Here is an 11,814-nt window from a genome sequence, read left to right as displayed (position 1 = left end):
CCCCCCCCCTTAACTTCTTCAATGTACAGAACCCAACTTACACAGTTATGGTCACAAAATATTAACATAATGTACCTCTTCCTTAGCAACAGCTATAGTGTCAGGGGAATGCAGGCCATAATAATGCAGCCTGATCTAGAAGCACAATAAAATATAAATAAGCTTGTTACACTTCAGTGGCACACAGGATTCCACCGTGAAGAGCCTTCATGAATTTAGAAACCTCATCTTCTTTTTACTCTCCAACACATATTACTTAGAAGAAGATTTATGGGCACACATTCCCTTTTATTCCAGAAAATGAAACGTAATTGTTTACTCACTAACAGTATTATTTTGCTGCATGTCTACTACTAAATTTGTGGGCATAATACAGACATGCACACACACACACACGTCTGTGCAGAGCAGCACTCCTAATGAAATAAAGATGAAACCAGAATTTAGAGAAAATCTAAAGGGAAGACTGCCATGACAGCATCCATAATTGTGGTCATTTTTTAATGACAAATGAACAAGCAATTTTCACCAAAAAACAGCTGCAGTGAAACAAGGGATATCCTTGCTACAAATTAACATGTTTCATCTAGAGCCCTATATAAGACTCCTTGTGTACTGTATCTGCAAAAAGAACAGCATCCTCAGCTGTGTAAGGGCAAAGTCTTTCTGCCCCAAGTCCAGCTGGTTCTCTCCATCCCTGAAAGCTCCTTGGCCAACAGCCCCATGGCTGTTGCATCCTCATGTATGCTCTCCCTCTAACACCTGTAATTACATTTAACAAACCTTAATATCTCTTCTCAAAGACAATCAAGATCTTTTAAACACTGCTTCTTGCAAGTTTTCAAGGAGAATGAACTACATCGAGCCAATCTGCAGAAAATAACAAACTATGTGGAGCTAAAGGATATCAGTCCTTGTCTTCTGAGCAAGTATTGTAATTATCAAATCAAATATACTTGGCTGGAAGGCTTAAATCATGAGGCCTCTTAGGAGGGAGCCGAGTTACAATCTTAGCAACAAGGCTCCATAATGTTTATCTGTAAATCAGTATTTAGTATGCATTTATTAAGGCAGGGATTTCCAAAAGCGCCTTTCAAGAATGAGGTACCCAATTCACGGGCATAAAGTTCCCTCTGAATGAATTATATCACATTGTTAGGATGCCTCTGTAACAAACAACACACAAATGGAAGAATCTAAATTCAACAATCTGCTTTAAGGAAAGTCAAGGGCCAAAGCAGGCTCTAAACTCAAATGTTTTAGAAAGCATCAGTCCACTGACTGTGGTGGAAATCTCTCATTTCCAACAATTTCTGGTTCAACCCAAGATGAATCCAAGAGCCAAGTACTGTAAAAAACCTGCTTACCTACAGCAAATCCCACTGCACAGCTGAAAAGCCATCAAATTAATACAAACCTACTTGACTCAGTGCTGTCAACAGTAGTGTGTCTGAGCCTAACATGATTTGCTTGTATGGGAAATCGGCTGCCTGCCTTTCTAGAAATGCACAGCTTAAGTCTGATGAACTTTGATGAGAGCACACTAAACTTGGTCATTGACTAGTAAAACACTTCAGCATGTTATTGGAAGGCAGCCAGACTACACCACTGAATAGCCCAGGTTTATCCATTGCTTTTCCTAACCTGTCTTAAACCAGAACTTACATTTTTTACATTTGTTTTGTAAGGGTGAACTGCTTTCTTTAAATACATTATATACACAGTGAAAAATAACAACCACAGAAAATGAAAAGAATGAAAAGAATAAAGAAAGTATTTTCCAGGACAAGATGCTCTAGATGAAACATGATATTCCTCTACTGTAAATATGTTAGCACACATGTCACTCAGAAATCCAAGTCACAAGTCCAGGAAAGCTTAATATTTTCTTAGGTAAACATACCATTCATTATCTAGTCTTAAAATCATTTTGTACTGCCAATGGAAAACACTAGCAGACACTAAAAAGTCATCTACTATTATAAATGGTGTTAACTGGATAATGTTTCACCCAGATTTATACCTGAGGAAGAATAAAAACAAATATTATCCCTGTAGCTGCAACAGAATAAAACACATTTTATCATTAAGTAACAATATACCAATAATATACCAGTAGTGCTTCCTAGCTGTATTACTAACAAACCAGATTCCCCGCTTTAGAGTTGCTCTACACCACGGTTTTAACCCCAAACAAGGCCATATATTAAAAAAATTAAATCATAAAAATGTATTAAAGGTATTTCGTAAAGGGACACTCACCAACCTAATCCTTTGAATTTGTACCTATTTCTTTTGCTAATATTCACAGGCCCTGCACAGAACAACCAGGATCCTATGTCCTGATCTAACTCACTTTGTATTTTTCCAAAGGACTTCTCTAGAAAAGCATCATTGCCCTATCCTCCATCCTTCCAGGTGATGACACAACTCACATATGTCATGGAGCACTTCTATAAATAGGCACCATATGACATAGCATGAGAGAAGATGGAACATACAGCAAAGGATGCAAGCAGCATGGCTGCAGTGGCAGCTAAAGACTTTCCAGTGTCTAAGCTCTGTGGCAGAGGGCTTCCATAGAAGTGTCACCTCACATTGTACACCTTTTTAATGTCTTTGGACAGGTAAAATGAAGGCCAATTATGCCTCTCAATCAAAGCAGTGAAGACCGATCCTATTCTCTTTTAAACAGGCATATGGCTTAGAAAATCAGTGGACCCGAAATTTGATCTCTCATATGATTTATTTGCTATCTTCTCCCACTACACAAATATAAATATAACAGGCATTTTTCTGCAGCCCTGAAATGATTCAGAATTAATACCAGATGACAAAATGGACCATGTACCAGGAGGAGAAAAGTTACCGTAAAAGCTCCTTCCCATTAATGGGGTCATTCATTCATATGGCCACTATTCCACAGGGAAGCTGGACATAAATTATGTATTTGACATCTAGTTATAGACGATTATATCTGACATAATGAAGTTATAATGGAAGGAGTTTGCACATTGTTTGGTTATTAAGTGCCCATTTCTTGTCCCTGCACCAGGTGCAATGGTGATAGGCCATACAAATCATCCAGAAGAAATGCCAAAATGGGCTCCCTTACTGATAAAGCACCACACATGTTTATTAATTTAACAGCTTGTCTTATGTCTCCCCCATCTGCTCATTTAAAACAGTTATTTGCCCTATAAATATTTCAGAAAGAGAAGTGTAGGCAAAAATTAGTCTGGCAGAAAAGAGGAAAAAAAAAAAGTTTGAGAAGGGTCTCATGCTGTATACACCACTATGCTCTTTTTTCTATGTTGAATTGGTTCAACAGCTTTTTTTCAAGCTGTTAATAGGACATTCACTTTAGATTAGTGATGCTTGAGGGTGCACCACCATAGCTGACTCTGCTTTCCAGCTGTCGCCACTGTCAGCTGGGTGAAAACTTCCACCGCTGATGGCAAAGCAGCACAACTTAGTACAGTGGAAAAAGAAACCCACTGTCAAAAGAATCTCCTGGGTGGATGTCTATGTCCCTTTTGAGCTTATCAGGTTGTATGGTAGCTTCAAACAGCCTACAAAGAATAACATTTTAAGGCATCTTTAAATCACAGTTCATGCTGATCTCCATAGCAAAACTTTACAAGGCAGCAGCTAACTGGCACAAGAAGCTAGAATTTTATTATTTTTTTTAGATGACTAGGAATAATGGAAACGGTGTTAAACATCACTCAGACTGTTCCCCCCTCCAGTCCCCAAAATCCTTAAATATTTTCAGGTGTAAATACTGTGAACAGTTCCCACCACCATACAGGATTTAGCACTCCTCCTTGAGAGACTTTGTTAGCTCCCAGCTTTCTGCTAGAGCGAATGCTGTTATCTTATAAATAAACAGCAATGCCCCGAGGTGCCTCTCTGCAATGAAAACACACATTCCAAAGAAATAGGAGCAACAGTTCAACACCATAGTAAAAAATAAAACGGCGAACAGCATGCAATTAACTCTTTCTGACTACGGATAGCTACAGGACGTAAAGTGGGACCTCGTTGATGATAACAAGCAAACAGGAGGACTGCAGGCTGGCTGCAAGGTTTCCAGGAGCTCTGGCTACTCCAGCTATGATACTAGTTATCACCACCCATGATAACTAATGAGGAATTAATAAATATGGAGCACGGCCCACATTCAAAGCAGCTGCCTGCTTCAGGGTAATCAGTGTAGTCCAGGAAGGTGAATGCTTTGGTACGGATCTGAGCCACAATGATAGATTTCTGGAGAGCTCTGGACAAGACTGAGAAAAGCTATGCATCCTTGTATCTGAGCTCACCCCTCCACCGTCTTCACAACTCAAACAAGCTCCATACCTGGTAAAGAATCTGCACCTACCACACTGCCGCAAAACCACCCTATCACCATGCTCAGCTGTTGGAAGACTCATCTCCAGCCTGGAGGCTGAGAGGGCTTCAAATGAACTTGCCCATCCTTGACAAAAAGCAGAGTTCCAATGCAAAATAAACAAACAGCAAAGCAACCCAACAAACAAATCTGTGCAGATTTCTTCAAAACAAGGCAGCTGAAAATCTACAGTACACTTAAAGCTTATAGTCATTGCAAAACCTTTCCACTGAGTGTGCAGGTATGCTGAACAGTCATCTGACCAGTGCAACACCAATTACCTGCATGCCTTACATACTCTGCTTGCCTGGAAAGCCACATGGGATGAGAAAATACTGCATGTGTGTTGTTGGCTTGCTGCAATGACCACTCACACCCCATGTCAGAGGGAGTGAGATCCTCTGGTGGGCTCAGTGCAGTCGTGAAGGGGAAGCCCTGAGAACAGTCATACCTGGAAAAAAAGCTGACCAAAAGCAAAGAAGAAAACGCTGTACATGACTGAGGAAAAGCAGGACACTATACAGCACTTCAGCATTACACAGGGAAAAAGGGAATAAGTATCCCAAGCATGGGGAACCACATCCAGCATCCAGTGTATGATCCCGTCTTGACTCAAAGACATCAAATTAGCCTCTCCCATGGACTCTCCCACATGAAGGATGGCAGGAAAATAATATGACCCTAAGAAGCTGGAAACATAGCTGTAACTAACTCTAAAGGGAAGGAGCAGGATAAGTAAAAGCAGGACCAGGGAGAAAAGCAGCAGGACACTGTAAAGGACTCTTGAGCTGAGGGAATGGCTTTCCCAGGGAACTCAAGCAGAAAATGAAAAAGCCTGGAAACAGGAGGTGGAGCAGGGACACCTGAAGAGCACCTTTCTTGCAGCACTGAATCCTGGGAGGGAGAGGAAGGAGAGCTAGTGTCTCAGGGCCTGGTGAGCACGGGATGCATGACCCTGTGTGTCAGCTTGAATTAAGGCAAGGAGTGCCACTGGGCCTCGCTGCCCAGTGCTCCCTTTTCTCTGGACCTGGTAAGAAGGACCAGGGCTGTGCAGTGGGCCCAGCTGTCAAGTTCTCCCACATCATCTGTAAAGCCATCGACCCCTTCTGCAGCCTTTGGGAGAGAAAAGGGAAAAAAGACCCAGAATGTGTGTATCCAAAAACCCGATCTATTTTCAGTAATGAGACTGCAGTGCTTCTGACGTTCAGGAAGAATTCTCCCGCTGGCATTGCAAATTCAAATGGGGAGAAAAATGGCAGAATGGATCCAGCTTTTGAAGGAAGAAAGCACAAAGGGACACACCACTGAGCTGGAGCAGACAGGAGGGAAAACCAGCAAAACCTCATGCTTGACTCCCTGCCATGCTTCCTGAGTGGTAGCGAGAGATTCTGCATCTATGGAGGCTGAATCTCACAACTGAGGTTTACAGGGAAAAACCTGCACAGTGCCTTAACTGGGGCCAAAAACAACCTCCCTGTCTAGAGAAATCTGCACAGAGGGTGAGAACGTCCCATCCCTCCTCTATTCGCTGTTTATTTCTAGAACTGGGGACCAACACACAATTTTGCTTATTAATTCATGTTTTGGAAATGTACTGATTTCAAGCGTATCAATCTCCAAGACAACTACTCCCTGAGCTTCAACTTTCAAGGAAACTTTTGCAAAACACTAGCTCAACAAGGGAGGAGAGCTCCTCAGACTGCCTAGCTTTAAACACCTGGCATATATTTCATGTTTAATATGATTCCACATATACGCTAAAATCTGCTTCTATTAAGCTTTATAAATAGTTTTAGTGTGTGGATTCAATGACTTTAATTCATTTATTTGCTGTTTTAGTACCTGGCAGAATTTGAGTCCAAACACTAAATTTAATTTATTGCTATATATGATAATTCCATAAAATCCTGTTTTAAGCCAGAGTATCAGCATCACCTTCATCTATGAAACTCTTTGCTACTGTCAGTAACCAGCAATCAATTTTTAAACACAGGTTTAATCTTAAGTCTATGAGATCACAACCAGAGGTCTCTGCTACCCCTGAAATTATTCTGCATATGGGTGGTGTAAACAGTTGTGTAAAAATCATGTAATCACGTCTGGATCATTAGACTGAGAGGAAGTGTATAAATAATGGTTAATGGGAAGTAATTTTAAAACACCCTCAAATTAAAAATGGGGTGGGGAACAAGAAGTATCTTGATAAAAAATGCTGATTCAGGGCCTCATTTCTACTAAGTGATTTACAGTGTCATTACTGTGTTACTGTACAGAGCAGTGGTTCAGAGTAATTACCCTGTAATGCATGATGACACTAATGTACTAGTAAACTACTGGAGTTTATATTCTATTCACTACTAGCATCAGGACTCTGCAAGGCAGGTAAAAATGCCCTGCATGCATAAACAATGTGTGTAAATGTCACCAGTGATAAAATTTTTAAAAAGGAGAAGGAAGAGGCAGTTACAAATATATCTGCCATATGAGAACTGCAACTGCATAGACCCACTGGAGCACTAAAGCTGTATTGTTTTTTAATAATACAGGAAGGAAAGATGCTTTTATATCTGTACCCTGGCTCTATTTACATTTATTACAATTAAAACTGTCCAGTGGCTTCTTCTTTTTGCCACTCTGAGTGCAACATTGACCTGCACCTGGTGTTCAGCTCAGTGCGAGGGGGAATGCAGAAGGGAAATAAAGAACATCGAAGCTACAGCCAAAAGCATTAGTGGTTTACGATGACTGTCATAATACTGCTCTTTTTTTTTAAGAGTTCCAGCTATTGAAAATGTGGAGAATCAAACAGAGCTTCAGGACAGAGGTGATTTTGCCTCTGTTTAAAACAGCTCTTGTGGTTATGGGATGAAGTTTGGAACATGACCTGAGTATGTCCTATGGTGTCAGAAAACCCCACTAAACAAAAAAAAAAACTTCATAACTCTCACATACTTAGGAAAAAAAAAATCATGATAATTACAGCACTCTAATGGATTTTGGGCACTGAGGCTGAAAATGAGTCAGCAGATGCATAAGCAGAGCTACATGTAGCAGATCCCAGGGCCAGAGGAAAACCTTGCTCTTCCCCCAGGAGATGGTACCAATGACTATGTTTTTAACATCCCCTAGTCATCAGCTAATAAATTGATGCCTTCAGAGCTGGCTGCCTCCCTGGCCCTTTCCTGTTAAGTTACATAAGGAATTCAAGTCCTTCTACCAGCACGTAGCAGCAGTAATATCAGTCCTTCTACCCTGAGCAGCCCTTTCTTTAAGATCTCTCAACTGAGGGGGTGTAGGCCCTAGTGGAAGCAGTTAATGTAGCAGTTTATGTTGGATAAACTCCATTTTAGCTTCTCTGCCAGTGCTGCAACTGTTCTGCCTGACCCACTTTGCCCTGCTCCTGGTGGCAATGCCATTCATCTTGCAGAGGTAGATTATGCCCTCACGAACAGCAGATCACTGAAGTTTTGACAGTCTTTAGCTCTTTTATCTTGGAGAAAGCAAGGCATAGCTTCTTTGGCTGCTGCTGTTCCATCATCCATGAGTCTTCCATAGGCTACTCCAGACTCCACAGCAAGGATTTAGACTGACCTATTCTAAGGAAGCTCTGAATCATGACATCTAACATCAAAGACAAAGCAAGAAGGTCCCGGAAGTTGTATCATTCTCTCCCTTACTGGAGTGCTCTGCTATAAAGCAATGTAGTAAATTTTACCACAGAACTGGAGGTTGTCAAGTGGCTTAGAATAAGCTGATGATCTCAAATGCATGTGTCAAATCTCAGAGTAGTTCACTCAAAGCTGAATGGAGGTTGCGGACTGCCAGCAGATGTACATGAGCAGCCTGACTCAAAATAAGACCAAATTTAGAGAGAGAAGTATGAATCCAGCATCCTCACACCCAAGCTCCACCACCCAGCATATGGTTGCATCTTGCTGAGATTCAAGAGGACCCACTAAGGAATAATAATGCTGAGGCTGCTTCTGTGAATTAAGAGTCAATTCCTTACACATTCACACTTATAAAGGAAAAAAAAAAAACAAACAAACAGCAAACATTTACTGATCAAGTTACAGATCTAGCCACATAGATGCTGGTGGAAAAGCTCACTCAAAACTAAAGGAGCCTTTCACACCAAGAACATCAACATTATGCTTTCATTTAGCCCACAAAGTCCTTGGGCCATTTGGAGGAGCACAGTTTGAAGTGGCAGCTGCAATTCACGGACACAAAGGTTTTTCTGTCTCCCAGATTATCAGAGATGGATAACAAAGCGAGTTTAGAAGACAGCTTTCTTCATATCACATAATGACAGTGTGCCTATCCAGATTAATCTTTCATTAATGCTTTACATTTTTCAATTGTGAGCACTTAGAGAAATATGTGCAGACAAAACCACATACTTGCAGCCTTACAGTGTTTGGCCAGAATGGCGACAATCACTACAGAGGTCAATCCTGTACCCTTTCCGCCACTGTAGCACCCTTTGGAGAGTAGGGTGAAGGAAAAACCCCAACTAGGCTACAGTGCATCTCCCTGCTAATGCACTTCAGCTGTACTCTTCCTCCCCTTCTCTTTTTCCACAACATTCCCTGTGTTTGATGTTCATACACATTTCTGGACTGACCAAGAAACTCCTTCATATACCTGTTTGATTTTAGCTTTGCTATTACCCATTCCAAGAAGGACAAACGGGTCATTTTGATATCCTACCCGAATATTGACAACCTAATTAAAAGAAGCCAAGGGAGGTGTAAGGGAGGTGCACTAGCCTGGATGCTTGCTTGGGGGCCAAGGCCATTTTCCCAGGACACTGGGGGTTCATCACAACACAGCCAGAGAACAATCCTCCATATGGGGTAGAGAAATCACATTTGTATCACTTCATTTGCACTATTCAAGAGAGGCACCTATTTTAGCAGGGCTATTCTGGCCTCACTCCATACATATCAGCTACTAGCATTGCTCCCAAGGGCAACCAGCTCATGTAAAATTTGAGTCATTGTTTAGAGTGAACATGTGTCCTCACCAGCTCTAGAAAAAAAACTGAGCAGCAGCAAACACAGATTAAATCCAGGCTTGAACCACAAAACTACCATTTCTGTACCCTTACTCACCTAAGGGGCAAGTGAAATCTGCCTTTTTGCATCCTGACAGCAGTCCCCTGTGCCTGTGTGCTGCCTTTAGGAAGGAAAGGAGGGAGGCAGAGGGCAGGACCTAAGGCATACCTGTCCCTGCAGAAGTAAACTAGTAGGAAGAGCAAAACAGTTTGTGAAGATGGTATGTTCAAAGCTATGTAATGGGACACATGGGACACGTTCATTTCTCACACAGCTCTGTCACAGGAATTAATTTGCTCCCGAGAGTGTCCTTGTATGGAGGGTGGTAACTTCATCATGGAAGCTCTATGAACAAATGAATGATACGAACTCACGCCTATGGCTGGTTCGTAATGCACATGCATGGAGACAGCATCACTGACTCACCCTTGGATGGCGGTCTCTCCAGATCCGAATCAAGGTGGATTGGTGGGGCAATGTAGGAAACCTGCCCATGGTGAGCCTGCCCTGTGGACAAATAAGTGTTTTAGTTCTGCTGTTTCCTACAGAGATCTATTAGGGCTATAATTAAACACACAGCATTTTTATGTCACTGGATTCAAAACAGGTTTGTAAGCATTTTGTTCTATTGTGCATTTTTCACAATGAACTTCCATTTTGTGGAGACACCTTATGAAAAGTTGAAAACACTCCCATTTCTTTTGCTTTTTCCACGCACACATGGATACTATGGTCAATTTTAGTTATACCTGCTTTACCACTACCATGTACATTTTGCACGCTGTTCTCTTAAAAGGCCATATGCCACAGAAGACAACTGATTTCATGTAAGCCCATTCAATCTGTTAATCTCACTCTAAGAGTAACACAAGCAGTTTTTGAAGGAAGTGTGGTATGAAGTACAACTGCATCTGTTTTTCCCACCTGCAGAAGACACAGATATCAGTTTGCAGAGCTCAGTATCGCTTTTACCACAATGCAGTTTCCTAGTTGCTAAAGACTCAATTCTTCTCCAGTAATTTGGAGGTAACTATACCTAGAAACTTCCATTTATAATAAAAACATGTTGTTATAATTCATCTATTTACTGTAACAATTTACAGGGTTGTTAATCTCTTTTTCTAAACATGGAAAGTTAATGACACATAGATTACGATAACAGTTAGAGTAACCTTCCCGTTTCAAGTAATATTCGTGCTGCAATAAAAGCAGTTGATTCCTCTTATGAGACACATTCCAAATAATTAATACGGCTCCCTGTTGACACTTGCTGTTGTTGCTCCAAGCAATTTCCAAGCTAGCGTCACAGACAGTGGAGCAGCGGTACAGTCTTTGGGCTTTTTATAATGACATCCAGGAATACCATGAGCGCAGTATGCTGGTGCACATTATATGTTGAAAATATCTCTTTGGGGGGATAAATTATTAATGGGAAAGGGGAAAAAAAAGTGTGTCTGAATGGGCAGGATATATTTATCACTTTATGTTGAGGCTGACTCAGATAATTTGCATTATTAGCCATTACAACAACTGGACGTTATTCGAGTTTAAAATCTACTGACACATCATAAATTCTATATTTGCTTTTAAGTGCTTTAACATGGGAAATTTGCTTCAGGCAAGCCCATACTTAGTAACAAGTTACCCCGCTTTCCCCTTCTCGTTTACATGTTAAAAATCCATTTGATATCATTAGTGAGCACAAGTCATCATTTAATAGCTGCTTGGTTCTGCAGCAGAAAGGGCAGATGGTCTGCTCTGACTCGAAGCTGCTCAATGTGCAGCATCAGTGCCCTTATAACCATAGGACAGGCTCCCCATTTGCTGCATCAAAGATACCACTGAAACATAAAACAGCTTTAGTTGGCAAGGAGCTCTGGAAATCACGTAGTCCAGCCCAAGGGCAACGAGAGTCCATGGCAAGTGTCCAGTCTGATTTTTAGTATCTCCAAGGATGAAGCCTCCACAACCTCTCTGGGCAACCTGTACCAGTGCTTGGCCATGCTCGCAAGAAAAGAAAAAGCTTTTTTTTCTGACATTTAAGTGTAATTTCCCATATTTCAATTTGTGCTTCTTGTCCTGTCACTGGGTGCCTCTAAGAAGAGCCTGGCTCCATATTCTTTATTTCCCCCCATCAGGTACTTAATATAGTAAGATTCCCTGGACCACATTTGGTCCAGGCTGGACAGTCGCAGCTCTTTCAGCCTCTCCCCATACAGAGAAGCTTCAACCCCTTAATCATCGTTGTGGCTCTTTGCTGGACTGGCTCCAGTAAGTCCCTGTCTCTCTTGTGCTGGGTAGCCCAGCACTGGACCCAGATACGTCTTACCAGTACTGAGAAGGGTAGGATCACCTCCCTTG

The 11,814-nt window shown here is 41.5% G+C and overlaps 1 protein-coding gene across 25 annotated transcripts in view; it reads right to left on the bottom strand.

The window, feature by feature from the left end:
- The window catches only part of ADGRL3 (adhesion G protein-coupled receptor L3), a 528,954-nt gene that overhangs the window by 139,678 nt on the left and 377,462 nt on the right, over positions 1–11,814 (bottom strand). For 24 of the 25 annotated variants that reach the window (XM_026847580.1, XM_026847556.1, XM_026847565.1 and 21 more), the window contains one exon: positions 9,880–9,960. The exons of the other annotated variant lie outside the window; for it this stretch is intronic. In XM_026847580.1, the coding sequence (XP_026703381.1) occupies positions 9,880–9,960 (81 nt within the window). The remainder of the gene's footprint in view (positions 1–9,879; positions 9,961–11,814) is intronic. 25 annotated transcript variants of the gene reach the window in all.

Source organism: Athene cunicularia (assembly GCF_003259725.1).
Source record: "Athene cunicularia isolate RWA chromosome 4 unlocalized genomic scaffold, athCun1 chr4_part2, whole genome shotgun sequence".
NCBI classification, from domain to species: Eukaryota; Metazoa; Chordata; class Aves; order Strigiformes; family Strigidae; genus Athene; species Athene cunicularia.
The sequence above is the reverse complement of the archived record's forward strand: the minus strand, read 5'-3'. Positions and strand labels throughout refer to the sequence as shown.